Source organism: Hyperolius riggenbachi, chromosome 5 (assembly GCF_040937935.1).
Source record: "Hyperolius riggenbachi isolate aHypRig1 chromosome 5, aHypRig1.pri, whole genome shotgun sequence".
In the NCBI taxonomy this organism is placed as follows: Eukaryota; Metazoa; Chordata; class Amphibia; order Anura; family Hyperoliidae; genus Hyperolius; species Hyperolius riggenbachi.
Genome location: NC_090650.1, coordinates 151,510,424 through 151,530,422, shown reverse-complemented (window position 1 = coordinate 151,530,422; position 19,999 = coordinate 151,510,424). Strand labels below are relative to the sequence as shown.

General features: G+C 47.7%; 1 protein-coding gene across 1 annotated transcript; it reads right to left on the bottom strand.

Annotated features, from left to right (window-relative positions):
- Positions 1-846: 846 nt before the first annotated feature.
- Positions 847-13,014, bottom strand: LOC137519332 (uncharacterized). Its single transcript, XM_068238285.1, has 3 exons — positions 12,969-13,014; positions 2,713-3,311; positions 847-879 (listed from the first exon to the last, which is right to left on the bottom strand). The coding sequence occupies exons 1-3, from the start codon at positions 13,012-13,014 to the stop codon at positions 847-849; spliced, it is 678 nt and encodes a 225-aa protein (XP_068094386.1).
- Positions 13,015-19,999: the final 6,985 nt, after the last annotated feature.

The window sequence follows — 19,999 nt, the reverse complement described above, 5'->3', positions numbered from 1 at the left end:
GTTGGTGGGCCTTGAGGACAGGGTTGGGGAACACTGCTTTACATAGTCATATAACTGACTGTACTCAGAGAAGCTCACAATCTAACATCCTAACATATAATCATTATATATTTAAATAGCAATGGCATCTTCTGCAGTCTGTGCACAACTACTGTCATGTCACGTGACCCAACACAGGTCAGGTGACACGCCTGGAGCCGTGCATGTAGATGCTGGTAAGCCACGAGGGGCTATGGGAAGCTTAGAAGACATCACAGGAGGCTTGGTAAGTATTTATTGCTTTATTGCTGCACAGATGGGGGCTGAAGGGTTGCAGGCTAGGGCAGTAAAATGTATAAATCCAGCACTGGAGAAGAGGGAGAACAATGCCAAGAACTATGGATAAGAGTTTGCAAGTGGAATAAAAAGGGGGAACAATGGACTCGGACACTGATTGTCTTTTGAAGATCCGGATTGTAGAATCATTAAGCAAGCTTGGCAAACCTTGTACACATGCTAGATGCTCAGAAGATGGCTCTGACTGGCTGAGAAAAGTCTATCATGTGTATGGGGCTTTAGTTCTTAGCAGAGCCGGGACAAGGTCCTCCAGCACCCAAGTCTGAGACACCAAAATGCGCCCCCCCATCCCTGCCACCCCAGCCGTCACACACTGATTGCTATTAGACTAAAAGGCGCCACAGGGCACACAACCTCCCCAACACCTTAATATCTAGTTATCTGGCTTGCAGTCACTGCCATGTATGCCCTTTTCTTATTTCTTTCTGCTTCAAACACAATTAGGAATGAGAGCTGAATGAATTCTGTGCCCCCTCCTACACTGCGCCCTGAGGCTGGAGCCTCTCCAGCCTATGCCTCGTCCCGGCCCTGGTTCTTAGCTGGCTGCAAAGTGAAACGAGAAGATAGATCTTAAAAACATTAAATTATAAAACATTTGTAAGGCATTGAGAAAGCATTTTTTCACAAAAGTGGAATTTCCCTTTAAAGACATTGAGCTATATTTTTGTTAGTTCAGTTGTGCTTAGTAATAAAACTGATTAAATTAAAATTGGTGTAGCACGTTATTTAAAAGTACCATATCATGCTTTGTGATAGCTGAATTTAGAAATTATTTTTAGCTCTGAAAAAATATCATATCTGTGGGAAGAGATAATAGCTCAATTAACATAGCTTCTCACGGATACCATTACATAATTTAGTGAATGTTAAAACCAATAGCACTGTATTTAAAGTAATTCTTTTTTAAACTTAAGATTTGAGTGTGCTTTATAGCTAGGGAATAACAACACTACTTGAAAATCAATTACTCAGTAACAGCAAATGAGATATGTTAGTGGTAATAGATAAAATAAACGTTAACAAATTACCTGTCCCAGACAGTATTTACCCTGCTCAGATTAATTGTACATGAAATTTTTCAACCTAGAAACATTAGCATGCAACCCCTCATTAGTTTCTGGATGAGTACCAGATGACTGGAAAATAGCCAATACTGCTAAGTCACTGCACAAAAAAAAAATTATATTAAAGGTGAGTCAAGGAGAACTGCAGACAGGAAACTATTAAACCATTAAAACAATAGCATCCTCTTGTAAAGGAATTAGCTTGGGCTTCCTAAAAATAAAGTGCCTTATTCTTTTCTAAAATTTATTGCGATGAATGAATGGATAGATGGATGGATGGATGGATGGATGAATGGATGAATGGATGAATGCATGAATGAATGAATGAATGAATGAATGAATGAATGAATGAATGAATGAATGATGAGATTAATAATAAATGTACAAATAAACGATAAACGATGTAGATATTGGTTCTCTACCAGTTTTTAAAGATTCTATGTCAATGATTCAGATACACAGGTACCATAAAATTATACTGTGTACATTCAAAAAATATTATTCTTTTAGAATGCATTCACCAATTCTATCTTCTTAATTTCTTGCTAATTAAACATATGGCAATTGTATAAATGCATGCTGTTAAAGACAAAAAAAGGAAAAATGAATCAATCCAGTTGGAGGAATGTGTGTGCCCTTCAAGGTTAAAATTCTTTTAGCCAACATAGCGCCAAGGATGTGTTTTCCAGAAGGGCTCGGACCTTGTGAGACAGGTCTGGGGACTGCAGCCTTGTTGCTTATGATCCTATATGGTGGCCCTTGCTTTTAGATTGCTACTTTGATTATGTGTATTTATGTTTTTACATGTTAATAGATTAATAAATATTTTTTTTATTTTCATGCATCCAAGACCCAATTCTTTTCCTTTGTTGTTTACATGTGTCTTTTGTAGTCATGGTGCTTGGAAATATTTTGTCATAGGGCTAAAATATCTTTTTTTAAATTTAGAATTATGTATTTCCCATTACTTTCCTCTCTTACTTTTAAGTTGTTTTTGTGATTTATCAATATTTTCTGGACATTTCAGTCAAATTAAAGTGCTTTTTTGTAGTATAATCATCAACTAATGCTAAGGTAGCATTGGTCATGAAAGCATGAAAATAATGAGTACTGATGGCAGAGGCATATCTGGGTAATATGGCACCTATGGCAAAAACTAAAATTGTGCCCCCCCCCCTCCTTGACCTTGAGTGCCCTTCCCCTGTAAAAGGAAAAAAAAGCTGGGCCCTTTGCTGGGTGCTGGGCTCTTGGGGGCTGGGCAATTTGCTTGGTGCTGGGCTGGGGGGGGGGGGGGGGGGGGTTTGCTGGGTACTGGATTGGGGGCTTTGCTGGGTGTTGAGCTGGGGAGGACTGGGAGCTTTGCTGGGCATTTTGCTAGGTGCTGGGCTGGGGACGGCTGGACGATATTCTGGGTGCTGGGCTGGGGGCTTTGCTGGGCGATTTGCTGGGTGCTGGGCTGGTGGTTTTGCTGGGTGGTGGATTGGGGGCTTTGCTGGGAGCTGGGCTGGGGAGTGCTGGACGATTTGCTGGGTGCTGGGCTGGGGTTTTGCTGGGTGCTGGACTGGGGGCTTTGCTGGGTGTGGGGCTGGGGAGTGCTGGACGATTTGCTGGGTGCTGGGCTGGGGGTTTTGCTGGGTGCTGGGCTGGAGAGGGCAGGAGGCTTTGCTGGGCTGGGGGCTTTGCTGAGTGATTTGCTGGGCTGTGGGCTTTGCTGGTTGCTGGGCTGGGAATGGCTGGGACTTTGCTGGGCTGAGGAGGGCTGGGAGCTTTGCAGGGTGCTGAGCTGGGGAGGGCTGGGGGCTTTACTGGATACTGGGCTGGGGACGGCTTTGCTGGGCACTTTGCTGGGTGCTGGGCTGGGGGCTTTGCTGGGTGATTTTCTGGGTGCTTTGCTTGTTGGGTGCTGCCTCCCTGAGTGGGAGGGCTGGTCACTGTGAAACCACTACTCACAGACCTCAGATCAGCAGCGACCGGAGAGATGCAGAGCAGGGCACATGCTACCCACCCAGACCCAGTACATGCAGGAGGTGAACAATGAATGATGTCACATCCGCATTTGAAGTGCCCCATTCATGGGTAGTGTGTGCCCTGCTCTGCCTCTCTCTGGTCACTGCTGATTTGAAGTCTAATTGAAAAAGAGGCAGCGAAGACAGGGAGGCCTAAGTGGAAGCAGGCGACACAGTGGTGACGGGAGGCAGTCATGGTGCTCATGGGTGCTGTGGTGCCCATGGCACGAGCAATGCCTGTACCCCTCCTGTAAAAGTACCACCACAATGTACTTTCCTAAAAGTAGCAAAAGTAATGCTTTCTATGCAAAAATGTTTTCATCAAACTTTCTACCTCTCTTCACTACTGTGGAGGAGAGAAACATTAAGGTAAGCAGTTGTTACCCCAAATGCCCTGATCCTTTTGGTGGTGCACTCAAGGTTAGTGCCTCTTTGCTTCTCCCATAGGATGACACCAGGAAATAGGAAGCTACTAAGCATACTATGAGGCCCTATTCCTTTCTCAGTTCCTGTGCTAAGATTCACATCCACAAATGTATCGTATCTGTGAACAGGCTTTGTTGGATCTCCATTCTTTCAATAAAACAGAGTTTCTCACGCACTGTGATTTCACCTTCAAATTATATGAATAATGATACAGATTCACCTACTTATTTGCTACACGCAAATATGTTTTTGGATTTGAAATATTTCAATAAATACATATTCTAAATCTCTGCCATTCTTTCCAAAGTTAAAATACATATACAGGCATTTGATATTAAGTATAAGAACCCTCCAGCTCACTGTGATGCCTCAAATGTAAACAGGTAGATGCTGATTATGCATTGCATGTGGGATTGCCCCATGATTGATAGGTTTTGAAATGAGGTCTCCCAGTTTCTACTGTGATATGTAAAAAACAGTTCTTGAAAGAGCCAGAATTGTACTTATTTCATTCTATTGCAGCAAAAGATGAAGACAATGTGGTAAGGTGATAAGATCACAAACCTTCAGAGATGGTCCAGAGATGGCCTCTGCCAAGAAGGTAATATATAATAGATGAATACATCTTACCACTAGAGTTGGGCCGAACCTCCGATTTTAGGTTCGCGAACCGGGTTCGCGAACTTTCACGGAACGTTCGGTTCGCGTTAAAGTTCGCGAACCGCAATAGACTTCAATGGGGATGCGAACTTTGAAAAAAAAAAATAATTATGCTGGCCACAAAAGTGATGGAAAAGATGTTTCAAGGGGTCTAACACCTGGAGGGGGGCATGGCGGAGTGGGATACACGCCAAAAGTCCCTGGGAAAAATCTGGATTTGACGCAAAGCAGCGTTTTAAGGGCAGAAATCACATTGAATGCTAAATGACAGGCCTAAAGTGCTTTAAAACATCTTGCATGTGTATACATCAATCAGGTAGTGTAATTAAGGTACTGCTTCACACTGACACACCAAACTCACCGTGTAACGCACCGCAAACAGCTGTTTGTACTAGTGACGGCCGTGCTGGACTGGTGCGCACCATGGCGAGAGTGCAGGTTTTGGTGGCTTTACAGCCCATATGGTCGGCCTGGCTGATGTAGCTGAATGACAGAACAGTGACTGTCCAGCTGATCAAATTTGGTCTGACCACAATGAAGCAACGACCTTATTATCTTTTGTGTGCCCCCCGAGACACTCATCTAGGCGCCGGTCATTGCTTCATTGTGATACGCAAGCCCCTTCACCACGGCAAGGTAATGATCACGAAGGGGAATGGGCGCATGTACATGCCTTTTCTTTTGTTGTTGCAGCTGCCCTCAGTGCAGCCAGAAAAATTAGGCAGTCATGTACACGCACCATTAAAATTATTACAGCGGCCGCTGCTAGCAAAAATTCAGCAATCCGCCTGGAGTCCCGGACCCTGTTGGTGGTGGCGGACTGCAGGCAGACATGCTGTGTGGAGGGACTGGGAGCGACTTAGTCTTTTTGGGGCAGGCCAGGCAGCCAGTCACACGGCGTGCAGGCAGAGATGCTGTGTGTGCGGGGACTGACTTAGTCTTGGGGCAGGCAGCAGCCCTCCGGGATCCATGCCTCATTCATTTTGATAAAGGTGAGGTACTTAACACTTTTGTGACTTAGGCGACTTCTCTTCTCTGTGACAATGCCTCCAGCTGCGCTGAAGGTCCTTTCTGAGAGGACGCTTGCGGCAGGGCAGGAGAGAAGTTGGATGGCAAATTGGGACAGCTCTGGCCACAGGTCAAGCCTGCGCACCCAGTAGTTCAAGGGTTCCTCATCGCTGTTCACAGCAGTGTCTACATCCACACTTAAGGCCAGGTAGTCGGCTACCTGCCGGTCGAGGCGTTGGTGGAGGGTGGATCCGGAAGGGCTACGGCGAGGCGTTGGACTAAAGAACGTCCGCATGTCCGACATCACCATGAGATCGCTGGAGCGTCCTGTCTTTGACTGCGTGGACACGGGAGGAGGATTAGTGGCAGTGGTACCTTGCTGGCGTTGTGCTGTCACATCACCCTTAAAGGCATTGTAAAGCATAGTTGACAGCTGGTTCTGCATGTGCTGCATCCTTTCCACCTTCCGGTGAGTTGGTAACAGGTCCGCCACTTTGTGCCTGTACCGAGGGTCTAGTAGTGTGGCCACCCAGTACAGCTCATTCCCCTTGAGGTTTTTTATACGGGGGTCCCTCAACAGGCAGGACAGCATAAAAGACGACATCTGCACAAAGTCGGATCCAGTACCCTCCATCTCCTTTTGCTCTTCCTCAGTGACGTCAGGTAAGTCAACCTCCTCCCCCCAGCCGCGAACAATACCACGGGAAGGTTGAGCAGCACAAGCCCCCTGCGACGCCTGCTGCGGTTGTTCTCCTGCCGCTGTCCCCTCCTCCTCCTCCTCCTCCTCCCCCAAAGAAACACCTTGCTCATCATCCTCTGAGTCTGACTCGTCTTCTGCACACGACCTCTCTTCTTCCTTCTCCTCCCCCCTCTGTGCTGCCGCAGGTGTTGAGGAAACAGCTGGGTCTGATGAAAATTGGTCCCATGCCTGTTCCTGCCGTAACGGTTCCTGGTCACGCTCATTCGCAGCTTCATCCGCCACTCTACGCACAGCACGCTCCAAGAAGTACGCGTAGGGAATTAAGTTGCTGATGGTGCCCTCACTGCGGCTCACCAGGTTGGTCACCTCCTCAAACGGCCGCATGAGCCTGCATGCATTTTTCATCAGTGTCCAGTTGTCGGGCCAGAACATCCCCATCTTCCCAGACTGTTTCGTTCTACTCCAGTTGTAGAGGTACTGGGTGACGGCTTTCTTCTGTTCTAGCAGGCGGGAGAACATGAGCAGGGTCGAGTTCCAGTGAGTGGGACTATCGCAAATGAGGCGTCTCACCGGCATGTTGTTTTTACGCTGAATTTCTGCAAATCGTGCCATGGCTGTGTAAGAGCGCCTCAAATGCCCACAGAACTTCCTGGCCTGCTTCAGGACATCCGCTAAGCCAGGGTACTTTGCCACAAATCTTTGAACCACTAGATTCATGACATGTGCCATGCAGGGTATGTGTGTCAGCTTCCCCATATGCAAAGCGGCAAGCAGATTGCTGCCGTTGTCGCACACCACGTTGCCTATCTCCAGGTGGTGTGGGGTCAGCCACTCATCCACCTGTTTCTTAAGAGCAGCCAGGAGAGCTGCTCCAGTGTGACTCTCCGCTTTGAGACAAGCCATGTCTAAGATGGCGTGACACCGTCGTACCTGGCATGCAGCATAGGCCCTGCGGAGCTGGGGCTGTGTAGCTGGAGAGGAGAACTGCCACTCAGCCAAGGAGGAGGAGGAGGACAGCGAAGAGCATGTAGCAGGAGGAGAGGAGGTGGCAGGAGGCCTGCCTGCAAGCCGTGGAGGTGTCACAATTTGGTCCGCCGCTTTCTGCTTGCCATCGTTCACCACCAGGTTCACCCAATGGGCTGTGTAGGTAATGTAGCGGCCCTGCCCGTGCTTGGCAGACCAGCCATCCGTGGTCAGGTGTACCCTTGACCCAACGCTCTTCGCAAGAGATGACACCACTTGCCTCTCAACTTCACGGTGCAGTTGGGGTATGGCCTTTCTCGAAAAATAAGTGCGGCCTGGCATCTTCCACTGCGGTGTTCCGATGGCCACAAATTTACGGAAGGCCTCAGAGTCCACCAGCCGGTATGGTAACAGCTGGCGAGCTAACAGTTCCGCCACGCCAGCTGTCAGACGCCGGGCAAGGGGGTGACTGGCCAAAAGTGGCTTCTTCCGCTCAAACATTTCCTTCACGGACACCTGACTGCTGCTGTGGGCAGAGGAGCAGGAACCGCTCAAGGGCAGAGGCGGAGTGGAGGAGGGTGCCTGTGAAGGTGCAAGGGAGAAAGCGGCAGAAGCAGATGATGCACCTGAAGGAGGAAGAGGAGAAGGAGGGTGACTTTTCTTTTGTGTGCTGCTGCTGCTTTTGCTCAGGTGGCCATCCCATTGCTGTTTGTGCCTTTTCTCCAGGTGCCTTCGTAAGGCACTTGTCCCTACGTGAGTGTTGGCATTTCCACGGCTCAATTTTTGTTGGCAGAGCGAACAGATGGCTTTGGTCCGATCTGAGGCACACACATTAAAAAATTTCCACACCGCTGAGCCACCCTGGGATGTGGGCACTATGGGGACCTCAGCAGCTGATGCTGAAGGGCAAGTTGGCTGGCTGTACATAGGTGGCGATACATGGTGCCGGACTCTGCCACCAGCTGTTTCTGACGAAGAGCTGCCCCAGCTTCTTTCAGCAACTTCTCTCCTCCTACTACTCTCTGACTCCCCCTCTGAACTGTCCCCCTCTTCATCTCCTCTATTGGGAAAATACAGAGGATCCCTATTACCGTCATCATCGTAGTCATCCTGCCCAGCTTCGCTTGCCTCAGACAAATCCAAACTTGCACCATCAGTAGGTCCTTCATCCTCCTGACACGTTACATCCATAGTGTTGCCGCGTAACTCAGACATATTAGCTGGTGAAAATTAATCTGGCTGTAACAACAATGGCTGTGCATCAGTGATTTCAACACTAAATAATTCTTGCGAAGTGTCAAATGCAGCGGAAGTGGTGCTAGTAGTAGCGCTGGTGGCTGAGCAAGATGAGGTGTTCTGTGTCGCTAAATACTCAACCATGTCCTGACAATCTTGGGAGGTGATGGGACATGCCTTCTTCCGAGCACTGTACTGTGGGCCAGGTCCACACGAAATTACATTTACACGACCTCGCGCAGACCTGCCGGGTGGCCTTCCTCTGCCTCTGCCACTACCTCTTCCTCTTCCTCTACCTGTTTTGTCCATATTGGGTATGCACGGAGTGGTATATCACACTGCGTGCACTCACGTAGGTAGGTGGGTTCACTTAACTGCACAGGTATGCGCACTGATGCGGTGGGTTCACTGAACAGTACAGGTATACAGTGGCAGGTTCACTGAACACAACAGGTATGCAGTGGCGGGTTCACTGAACAGGTATACAGTGGCGGGTCCACTGAACAGAACAGGTATACAGTGGCGGGTTCACAGAACAGGTATGCAGTGGCAGGATCACTGAACACAATAGGTATGCAGTGGCGTGTTCACTAAACAGGTATACAGTGGCGGGTCCACTGAACAGAACAGGTATACAGTGGCGGGTCCACTGAACAGAACAGGTATACAGTGGCGGGTCCACTGAACAGAACAGGTATACAGTGGCGGGTTCACAGAACAGGTATGCAGTGGCAGGATCACTGAACACAATAGGTATGCAGTGGCGTGTTCACTAAACAGGTATACAGTGGCGGGTCCACTGAACAGAACAGGTATACAGTGGCGGGTCCACTGAACAGAACAGGTATACAGTGGCGGGTTCACAGAACAGGTATACAGTGGCGGGTCCACTGAACAGAACAGGTATACAGTGGCGGGTTCACAAAACAGGTATGCAGTGGCAGGATCACTGAACACAATAGGTATGCAGTGGCGTGTTCACTAAACAGGTATACAGTGGCGGGTCCACTGAACAGAACAGGTATACAGTGGCGGGTCCACTGAACAGAACAGGTATACAGTGGCGGGTTCACAGAACAGGTATGCAGTGGCAGGATCACTGAACACAATAGGTATGCAGTGGCGTGTTCACTAAACAGGTATACAGTGGCGGGTCCACTGAACAGAACAGGTATACAGTGGCGGGTCCACTGAACAGAACAGGTATACAGTGGCGGGTTCACAGAACAGGTATACAGTGGCGGGTCCACTGAACAGAACAGGTATACAGTGGCGGGTTCACAGAACAGGTATGCAGTGGCAGGATCACTGAACACAATAGGTATGCAGTGGCGTGTTCACTAAACAGGTATACAGTGGCGGGTCCACTGAACAGAACAGGTATACAGTGGCGGGTCCACTGAACAGAACAGGTATACAGTGGCGGGTCCACTGAACAGAACAGGTATACAGTGGCGGGTCCACTGAACAGAACAGGTATACAGTGGCGGGTCCACTGAACAGAACAGGTATACAGTGGCGGGTTCACAGAACAGGTATGCAGTGGCAGGATCACTGAACACAATAGGTATGCAGTGGCGTGTTCACTAAACAGGTATACAGTGGCGGGTCCACTGAACAGAACAGGTATACAGTGGCGGGTCCACTGAACAGAACAGGTATACAGTGGCGGGTCCACTGAACAGAACAGGTATACAGTGGCGGGTTCACAGAACAGGTATACAGTGGCGGGTCCACTGAACAGAACAGGTATACAGTGGCGGGTTCACAGAACAGGTATACAGTGGCGGGTCCACTGAACAGAACAGGTATACAGTGGCGGGTTCACAGAACAGGTATGCAGTGGCAGGATCACTGAACACAATAGGTATGCAGTGGCGTGTTCACTAAACAGGTATACAGTGGCGGGTCCACTGAACAGAACAGGTATACAGTGGCGGGTCCACTGAACAGAACAGGTATACAGTGGCGGGTCCACTGAACAGAACAGGTATACAGTGGCGGGTTCACAGAACAGGTATACAGTGGTGGGTCCACTGAACAGAACAGGTATACAGTGGCGGGTTCACAGAACAGGTATGCAGTGGCAGGATCACTGAACACAATAGGTATGCAGTGGCGTGTTCACTAAACAGGTATACAGTGGCGGGTCCACTGAACAGAACAGGTATACAGTGGCGGGTTCACTGAACAGGTATACAGTGGCGGGTCCACTGAACAGAACAGGTATACAGTGGCGGGTTCACAGAACAGGTATGCAGTGGCAGGATCACTGAACACAATAGGTATGCAGTGGCGTGTTCACTAAACAGGTATACAGTGGCGGGTCCACTGAACAGAACAGGTATACAGTGGCGGGTTCACTGAACAGGTATACAGTGGCGGGTCCACTGAACAGAACAGGTATACAGTGGCGGGTTCACAGAACAGGTATGCAGTGGCAGGTTCACTGAACACAACAGGTATGCAGTGGCGGGTTCACTGAACAGGTATACAGTGGCGGGTCCACTGAACAGAACAGGTATACAGTGGCGGGTCCACTGAACAGAACAGGTATACAGTGGCGGGTCCACTGAACAGAACAGGTATACAGTGGCGGGTTCACAGAACAGGTATACAGTGGCGGGTCCACTGAACAGAACAGGTATACAGTGGCGGGTTCACAGAACAGGTATGCAGTGGCAGGATCACTGAACAGGTATGCAGTGGCAGGATCACTGAACAGGTATGGAGTGGCAGGATCACAGTACAGGTATGCAGTGGGCTGAGGGCTCACTGAACAGAACAGGTATGCAGTGGCAGGATCACTGAACAGGTATGGAGTGGCAGGATCACAGTACAGGTATGCAGTGGGCTGAGGGCTCACTGAACAGAACAGGTATGCAGTGGCAGGATCACTGAACAGGTATGCAGTGGCAGGATCACAGTACAGGTATGCAGTGGGCTGAGGGCTCACTGAACAGAACAGGTATGCAGCCAGGAAGAAGTTAAGCCTAACTAATCTTTCCCTATATGAGAGACTGCAGCAGCTCGCCCTACTCTCACTAATGCAGGCACACGAGTGGCCGTAATGGCCGCCGCTGCCTGCCTTATATAAGGGGGGGTGGGGCTCCAGGGGCTAGTGTAGCCTAATTGGCTACACTGGGTCTGCTGACTGTGATGTAGAGGGTCAAAGTTGACCCTCAGTGCATTATGGGGCGAACCGAACTTCTTCCGCAAAAGGTTCGCGTGCGGTACCCGCACGCGAACCACCTACGTTCGCGCGAACCACGTTCGCCGGCGAACCGTTCGGCCCAACTCTACTTACCACACCCAATATTCAGGACGTACAAGATGAACTTTCCTATCTCACGCAAATGGACAAATTGGAGGCCACACGTAATGTAGAGAAATGAACTAAGACATTCTTTTGTAAATGGAAATACTACATCCTTCATATAATGTCTCAGGATGATCTTAGATCACTGATGGAGCTTTTTAAATATTCTTTATGGTATGCTTAAGAGCAATTGCATGGGGCACTCGGTCTGCTGGAAATTTAAACCTGGTAGCCAAGATCGTGACTAATTTGAGTTACATGCAGACACTAAGAAAGAGCAAAAGGGGAGGGAAGGAAGGAAGGGGGAGAAAAATGGGGGAGGGATACGGGTGGAAGTTTATTTTTTGGGGTTAGCTTTCGAGGGTGTTATGTCTTACTTTTGCTCATTTCGCACCTATTGTCTCTTATTTCAAAGATTGTGGCTGTGTTAGTGTGCACACACTGTTTTTGCTAATGATTGTATATGTAGAAAACAAAATAAAATAAGTAAAAAAAAAATACATATACAGTATATAAAAAAAATTAATAGAATTCTACTTTTTTTCTTTTGACTTTATTGAATATGATTTTTAGAACTTTTTTTACAGTGTTATTTAACACAGGTCATATTGCATGTTACTTTGTGCAAGACCATATTATTCAAGATCATTACAAGTTTCACAAGTAATAGAACTTGAATTAATGCCCAAAAATGTATCTTATTTCTACAACAGTGACCTTTTCTATCATTTCAGTAACAGTTTGGCTTCTTCAAGCAATTAGTTTTGTTGCCTTAAATAAACAGATTTCCTGCAAAGTATGAGCTCATGGAATCCAAGGTTAAGCTATGCAGTGTTAGTGCTTGACTAAAGTTTATGAGATGTACAGCTCAGTAATTGAGGTTACATACGGCCTTTAATTGTGGGAACCACATCAGTGTATGATATCACCTACAACAACCTGGTAGATCAGATTTTGGAATATTCACATTTAGTTGCTTAGCAGCCTGAAATTATGGCACACACAAAAATATTTTTCCCAGCTGTATTCATTTACTGAATCTTATAACAGCCAACTGAACATATAATAATAAATAATTAAAAAAAAAAGAGTTAAAAAGAAAGAAATAACACAATCACGAGATGGATAAAGAATCACCCCACCCCTCCCTTCCATGTCATCCATGTCAGTACATTGTGAAATCACCTTTTGCTTTAATTACAGCTTTTAAGGTAACCTGAGACGAGGGAGGTAAAAGCATTAATACTTACCTGGGGCTTTGTCCGGCACCATGACCACCGTTGCCTCCCTCACCATCCTCCCGGGTGGCTCAGTTTGCTTGCTATTGGCCCCGGTAGTCCTCCTTCAGACACATAAGTTGGGCTCTTCTGCACTTTTGCGGGCTGGCTGCGAGCGCGCGTCTGCCATGCTCACCTCACCAGGAGCATTCCGTGCCTGTGCAGTATTACCTGTGCAGTACGCTCCTGGCGAAGTGGACGTGGCAGGCATGCGAGCAAAAGAGTCCAATTGACAAGACTGAAGGAGGATTACCGGGGTAGATCAGTGGCACGTGCCCAGATCTATTCTGGGGTGCCCCAGATGTCCCCCAGGCAGAGCCAGCTGTGGTACTTCAATGGTGGACATGCTGGGAGCTGTAGTGTATGCTATTTGCCCCGGTAATCATCCTTCAGACATATAAGTTGGGCTCTTCTGCACTTGTGTGGCCTGGCTGCGAGCGCACGTGCGCCATGCTCACCTCGCCAGGAGCATTCCATGCCTGTGCAGTATGCTCCTGGCGAAGGGGATGTGGCAGGCATGCGATCAAAAGAGTCCAATTGACAAGACTGAAGGAGGATTACCGGGGCTCAGGGGCATTGCTAGCCCCAAAGATCAGTGGCACGTGCCCCGGATCTATTCGGTGGTGCCCCAGATGTCCCCAAGGCAGAGTCAGCTGTGGTGCCTCAATGGTGGACATGCTGGGAGCTGTGGTGTATCAATCAGGGATATGCTGGGTGCTGTGGTGCCTCTTTGTGGGCATACTGGGTGCTGTGGTGCCATGCTGGGTACTGTGATGCCTTTATGGGGGCATGCAGGGAGCTGTGGTTCTTCTATGGAGGCATGCTGGGAGTTGCGGTGCCTCAATAAGAGGCCCATGGGAGAATGGGAGAGGGTCCACTAGAAGATCAGGGAACTTTATGGGGGAACTGCCAGAAAACCTGGCAGCAGGCCAGCCCGCCCAGCAGAAAGCAAGACTAGCCAGCAAAGATGTGACACGGTCCATTTATGTGATATGCTGCATTTTGTTTTTTTGGGGGGTTTTTTGGGATTAATGGGTGGGGGGGGGGCTTCATCCAACATTTTGCTGGGCATTTCTTAGACCGCTGTTAAGTTCATATAAATTTTGCTCCACCCATGGTCACACCCACATTCTGGGGCGTGGCCAGACCCATTTTCCGGCTGGAGTGCCCAAAAGTGCCCCGCATCTCTTAGGAGCCTAGCAACGCCCCTGCTGGGGCTGATAGAAGGTGAACAGAGCCACCCGGGAGGATGGCAAGAGAGGCAACAGTGGTCATGGGGCTGGAGGAGGCCCCAAGTAAGTATCAATTCTTTAACCCCCCCTTGTCTCAGGTTATCTTTAAAGGAAACCAGAGACGATCTAAAATAAAAGTTTTATACATTCCTGGGGCTCCCTCCAGCCCCATGCGCCATCCCACAATCGCTCCTACGCCGCTGTCCTCAGCCTTCTGTGTCCCTGGTATCGGGTCCCGCAACTTCGGCCAGTCTTGGCCAGTCTGCGCAAGAGAAGTGCACTCTCTATGTGTCTCTCCGGCAGCTGTGTGGGAGATATCCATGAGCATAGGGCTGGAGGAAGCCCCAGGTATGTATACGACTTTTATTTTAGATCATCTCAGGTACACTTTAAGTTTTTTGAGATACTTCTCTACCAATGTTAAAGATCTAGCCTGGAAATATTTGCCCACTCTTCCTTACAGAACTATTTAAAGCACTGTAACCAAGGGTTGAATTTCATCCCAGTCTGTAGCTGATATCCCCTTTCCCACGGGAAATCTTTACCTTTTGTTAACCACTTAAGGACTGCAGTCATAAAACCCCTTAAGGACCAGAGCCTTTTTTTCCATTCGGACCACTGCAGCTTTCACGGTTTATTGCTCAGTCATACAACCTACCACCTAAATGAATTCTACCTCCTTTTCTTGTCACTAATACAGCTTTCTTTCGGTGCTATTTGATTGCTGCTGCGAGTTTTAGTTTTTATTATATTCATCAAAAAAGACATGAATTTTGTCAAAAAAATGACTTTTTTAACTTTCTGTGCTGACAGTTTTCAAATAAAGTAAAATTTCCTATACATTTGAGCGCGAAAGTTATTCTGCTACATGTCTTTGATAAAAAAAAACCCATTCAGTGTATATTTATTGGATTGGGTAAAAGTTATAGCGTTTACAAACTATGGTGCAAAAAGTGAATTTTCCCATTTTCAAGCATCTCTGACTTTTCTGCGCACCTGTCAGGTTTCATGAGGGGCTAAAATTCCAGGATAGTACAAATACCCCCCAAATGACCCCATTTTGGAAAGAAGACATCCCAAAGTATTCAGTGAGAGGCATGGTGAGTTCATAGAAGATTTTATTTTTTGTCACAAGTTAGCGGAAAATGACACTTTGTAAAAAAAAAAAAAAAAAAAAAAGTTTCCATTTCTTCTAACTTGCGACAAAAAAAAATGAAATCTGCCACGGACTCACTATGCTCCTCTCTGAATACCTTGAAGTGTCTACTTTCCAAAATGGGGTCATTTGTGGGGTGTGTTCACTGTCCTGGCATTTTGGGGGGTGCCTAATTGTAAGCACCCCTGTAAAGCCTAAAGATGCTCATTGGACTTTGGGCCCCTTAGCGTAGTTAGGCTGCAAAAAAGTGCCACACATGTGGTATTGCCGTACTCAGGAGAAGTAGTATACTGTGTTTTGGGGTGTATTTTTACACATACCCATGCTGGGTGGGAGAAATATCTCCGTAAATGACAATTGTTTTCTTTTTTTAACACACAATTGTCAATTTATAGAGATATTTCTCCCACTCAGCATGGGTATGTGGAAAAATACACCCCAAAACACATTATACTACTTCTCCTGAGTACGGCGATACCACATGTGTGGCACTTTTTTGCACCCTAACTGCGCTAAGGGGCCCAAAGTCCAATGAGTACCTTTAGGATTTCACAGGTCATTTTGAGAAATTTCGTTTCAAGACTGCTCCTCACGGTTTAGGGCCCCTAAAATGCCAGGACAGTATAGGAATCCCACAAATTACCCCATTTTAGAAGGAAGACACCCCAAGGTATTCCATTAGGAGGATGGTGAGTTCATAGAAGATTTTTTTTTTTTGTCACAAGTTAGCGGAAATTGATTTTAATTGTTTTTTTTCACAAAGTGTCATTTTCTGCTAACTTGTGACAAAAATAAAATCTTCTATGAACTCACCATACTCCTAACGGAATACCTTGGGGTGTCTTCTTTCTAAAATGGGGTCATTTGTGGGGTTCCTATACTGCCCTGGCATTTTAGGGGCCCTAAACCATGAGGAGTAGTCTTGAAACCAAATGTTGCAAAATGACCTGTGAAATCCTAAAGGTACTCATTGGACTTTGGGCCCCTTAGCGCACTTAGGGTGCAAGAAAGTGCCACACATGTGGTACCGCCGTACTCAGGAGAAGTAGTATAATGTGTTTTGGGGTGTATTTTTACACATACAGATGCTAGGTGGGAGAAATATCTCTGTAAATGACAATTATTTGATTTTTTTTACACACAATTGTCCATTTACAGAGAGATTTCTCCCACCCAGCATGGGTATGTATAAAAATACACCTCAAAACACATTATACTACTTCTCCTGAGTACGGCGATACCACATGTGTGACACTTTTTTGCAACCTAGGTGCGCTAAGGGGCCTAACGTCCTATTCACAGGTCATTTTGAGGCATTTGGATTCTAGACTACTCCTCACGGTTTAGGGCCCCTAAAATGCCAGGGCAGTATAGGAACCCCACAAGTGACCCCATTTTAGAATGAAGACACCCCAAGGTATTCCGTTAGGGGTATGGTGAGTTCATAGAAGATTTTTTTTTTGTCACAAGTTAGCGGAAAATGACACTTTGTGAAAAAAAAAAACAATACATATCAATTTCCGCTAACTTGTGACAAAAAATAAAATCTTCCATGAACTCACCATACTCCTAACGGAATACCTTGGGGTGTCTTCTTTCTAGAATGGGGTCATTTGTGGGGTTCCAATACTGCCCTGGCATTTTAGGGGCCCTAAACCGTGAGTAGTCGTCTTGAACCCAAATGTCTCAAAATGACCTGTGAAATCCTAAAGGTACTCATTGGACTTTGGGCCCCTTAGCACAGTTAGGCTGCAAAAAAGTGTCACACATGTGGTATCGCCGTACTCAGAAGAAGTAGTATAATGTGTTTTGTGGTGTATTTTTACATATAACCATGCTGGGTGGGAGAAATATCTCTGTAAATGACACATTTTTGATTTTTTTTACACACAATTGTCCATTTACAGAGAGATTTCTCCCACCCAGCATGGGTATGTGTAAAAATACACCACAAAACACATTATACTACTTCTCCTGAGTATGGCGATACTACATGTGTGACACTTTTTTGCAGCCTAGGTGCGCTAAGGGGCCCAACGTCCTATTCACAGGTCATTTTGAGGCATTTGTTTTCTAGACTACTCCCCACGGTTTAGGGCCCCTAAAATGCCAGGGCAGTATAGGAACCCCACAAGTGACCCCATTTTAGAAAGACGACACCCCAAGGTATTCCGTTAGGGGTATGGTGAGTTCATAGAAGATTTTATTTTTTGTCACAAGTTAGTGAAAAATGACACTTTGTGAAAAAAAACAATAAAAATCCAATTTCCGCTAACTTGTGACAAAAAATAAAATCTTCTATGAACTCATCATACACCTAACAGAATACCTTGGGGTGTCTTCTTTCTAAAATGGGGTCACTTGTGGGGTTCCTATACTGCCCTGGCATTTTACGGGCCCAAAACTGTGAGTAGTCTGGAAACCAAATTTCTCAAAATGACTGTTCAGGGGTATAAGCATCTGCAAATTTTGATGACAGGTGGTCTATGAGAGGGCAAATTTTGTGGAAACGGTCATAAGCAGGGTGGCCTCTTAGATGACAGGATGTATTGGGCCTGATCTGATGGATAGGAGTGCTAGGGGGGTGACAGGAGGTGATTGATGGGTGTCTCAGGGGGCGGTTAGAGGGGAAAATAGATGCAATCAATGCACTGGGGAGGTGATCGGAAGGGGGTCTGAGGGGGATCTGAGGGTTTGGCCGAGTGATCAGGAGCCCACACGGGGCAAATTAGGGCCTGATCTGATGGGTAGGTGTGCTAGGGGGTGACAGGAGGTGATTTATGGGTGTCTCAAGGTGTGATTAGAGGGGGAAAATAGATGAAAGCAATGCACTAGCGAGGTGATCAGGGCTGGGGTCTGAGGGCGTTCTGAGGTGTGGGCGGGTGATTGGGTGCCCGCAAGGGGCAGATTAGGGTCTAATCTGATGGGTAACAGTGACAGGTGGTGATAGGGGGTGATTGATGGGTAATTAGTGGGTGTTTAGAGGAGAGAAGAGATGTAAACACTGCACTTGGGAGGTGATCTGATGTCGGATCTGCGGGCGATCTATTGGTGTGGGTGGGTGATCAGATTGCCCGCAAGGGGCAGGTTAGGGGCTGATTGATGGGTGGCAGTGACAGGGGGTGATTGATGGGTGGCAGTGACAGGGGGTGATTGATGGGTGATTGACAGGTGATCAGTGGGTTATTACAGGGAATAACAGATGTAAATATTGCACTGGCGAATTGATAAGGGGGGGGTCTGAGGGCAATCTGAGCGTGTGGGCGGGTGATTGGGTGCCCGCAAGGGGCAGATTAGGGTCTAATCTGATGGGTAACAGTGACAGGTGGTGATAGGGGGTGATTGATGGGTAATTAGTGGGTGTTTAGAGGAGAGAATAGATGTAAACGATGGATTTGGGAGGTGATCTGATGTCGGATCTGCGGGCGATCTATTGGTGTGGGTGGGTGATCAGATTGCCCGCAAGGGGCAGGTTAGGGGCTGATTGATGGGTGGCAGTGACAGGGGGTGATTGATGGGTGGCAGTGACAGGGGGTGATTGACAGGTGATCAGTGGGTTATTACAGGGAAGAACGGATGTAAATAATGCACTGGCGAATCGATAAGGCTGGGGGTTGAGGGCAATCTGAGTGTGTGGGCGGGCGATTGGGTGCCCGCAAGGGTCTAATCTGATGGGTAACAGTGACAGGTGGTGATAGGGGGTGATTGATGGGTAATTAGTGGGTGTTTAGAGGAGAGAATAGATGTAAACGATGGATTTGGGAGGTGATCTGATGTCGGATCTGCGGGCGATCTATTGGTGTGGGTGGGTGATCAGATTGCCCGCAAGGGGCAGGTTAGGGGCTGATTGATGGGTGGCAGTGACAGGGGGTGATTGATGGGTGGCAGTGACAGGGGGTGATTGACAGGTGATCAGTGGGTTATTACAGGGAAGAACGGATGTAAATAATGCACTGGCGAATCGATAAGGGGGGGGGGGGTTGAGGGCAATCTGAGTGTGTGGGCGGGCGATTGGGTGCCCGCAAGGGTCTAATCTGATGGGTAACAGTGACAGGTGGTGATAGGGGGTGATTGATGGGTGATTGATGGGTAATTAGTGGGTGTTTAGAGGAGAGAATAGATGTAAACGATGGATTTGGGAGGTGATCTGATGTCGGATCTGCGGGCGATCTATTGGTGTGGGTGGGTGATCAGATTGCCCGCAAGGGGCAGGTTAGGGGCTGATTGATGGGTGGCAGTGACAGGGGGTGATTGACGGGTGATTGACAGGTGATTGACAGGTGATTGACAGGTGATTGACAGTTGATCAGGGGGGATAGATGCATACAGTACGCAGGGGGGGGGGAGGGTCTGGGGGGGTCTGGGGAGAATCTGAGGGGTGGGGGGGTGATCAGGAGGGAGCAGGGGGCAGTTTAGGGACTAAAAAAAAAAATAGCGTTGACAGATAGTGACAGGGAGTGATTGATGGGTGATTAGGGGGGTGATTGTGTGCAAATGGTGGTCTGGGGGGTGGGCAGGGGGGGGGGTCTGAGGGGTACTGTGGGCGATCAGGGGGCAGGGGGGGGGCAGATCAGTGTGTTTGGGTGCAGACTAGGGTGGCTGCAGCCTGCCCTGGT

Coding starts and splice junctions, on each gene's coding strand:
- LOC137519332 (XM_068238285.1), bottom strand. CDS start 13,014: ATGGTGAGGGAGGCAACGGTGGTCATGGTGCCGGACAAAGCCCCAG. Junction 3,312..12,968: donor GGTGCCGGACAAAGCCCCAG/GTAAGTATTAAT, acceptor CCTCCCACTCAG/GGAGGCAGCACCCAACAAGC. Junction 880..2,712: donor CCAGCAAAGCCCCCAATCCA/GTACCCAGCAAA, acceptor TTCACTTTGCAG/CCAGCTAAGAACCAGGGCCG.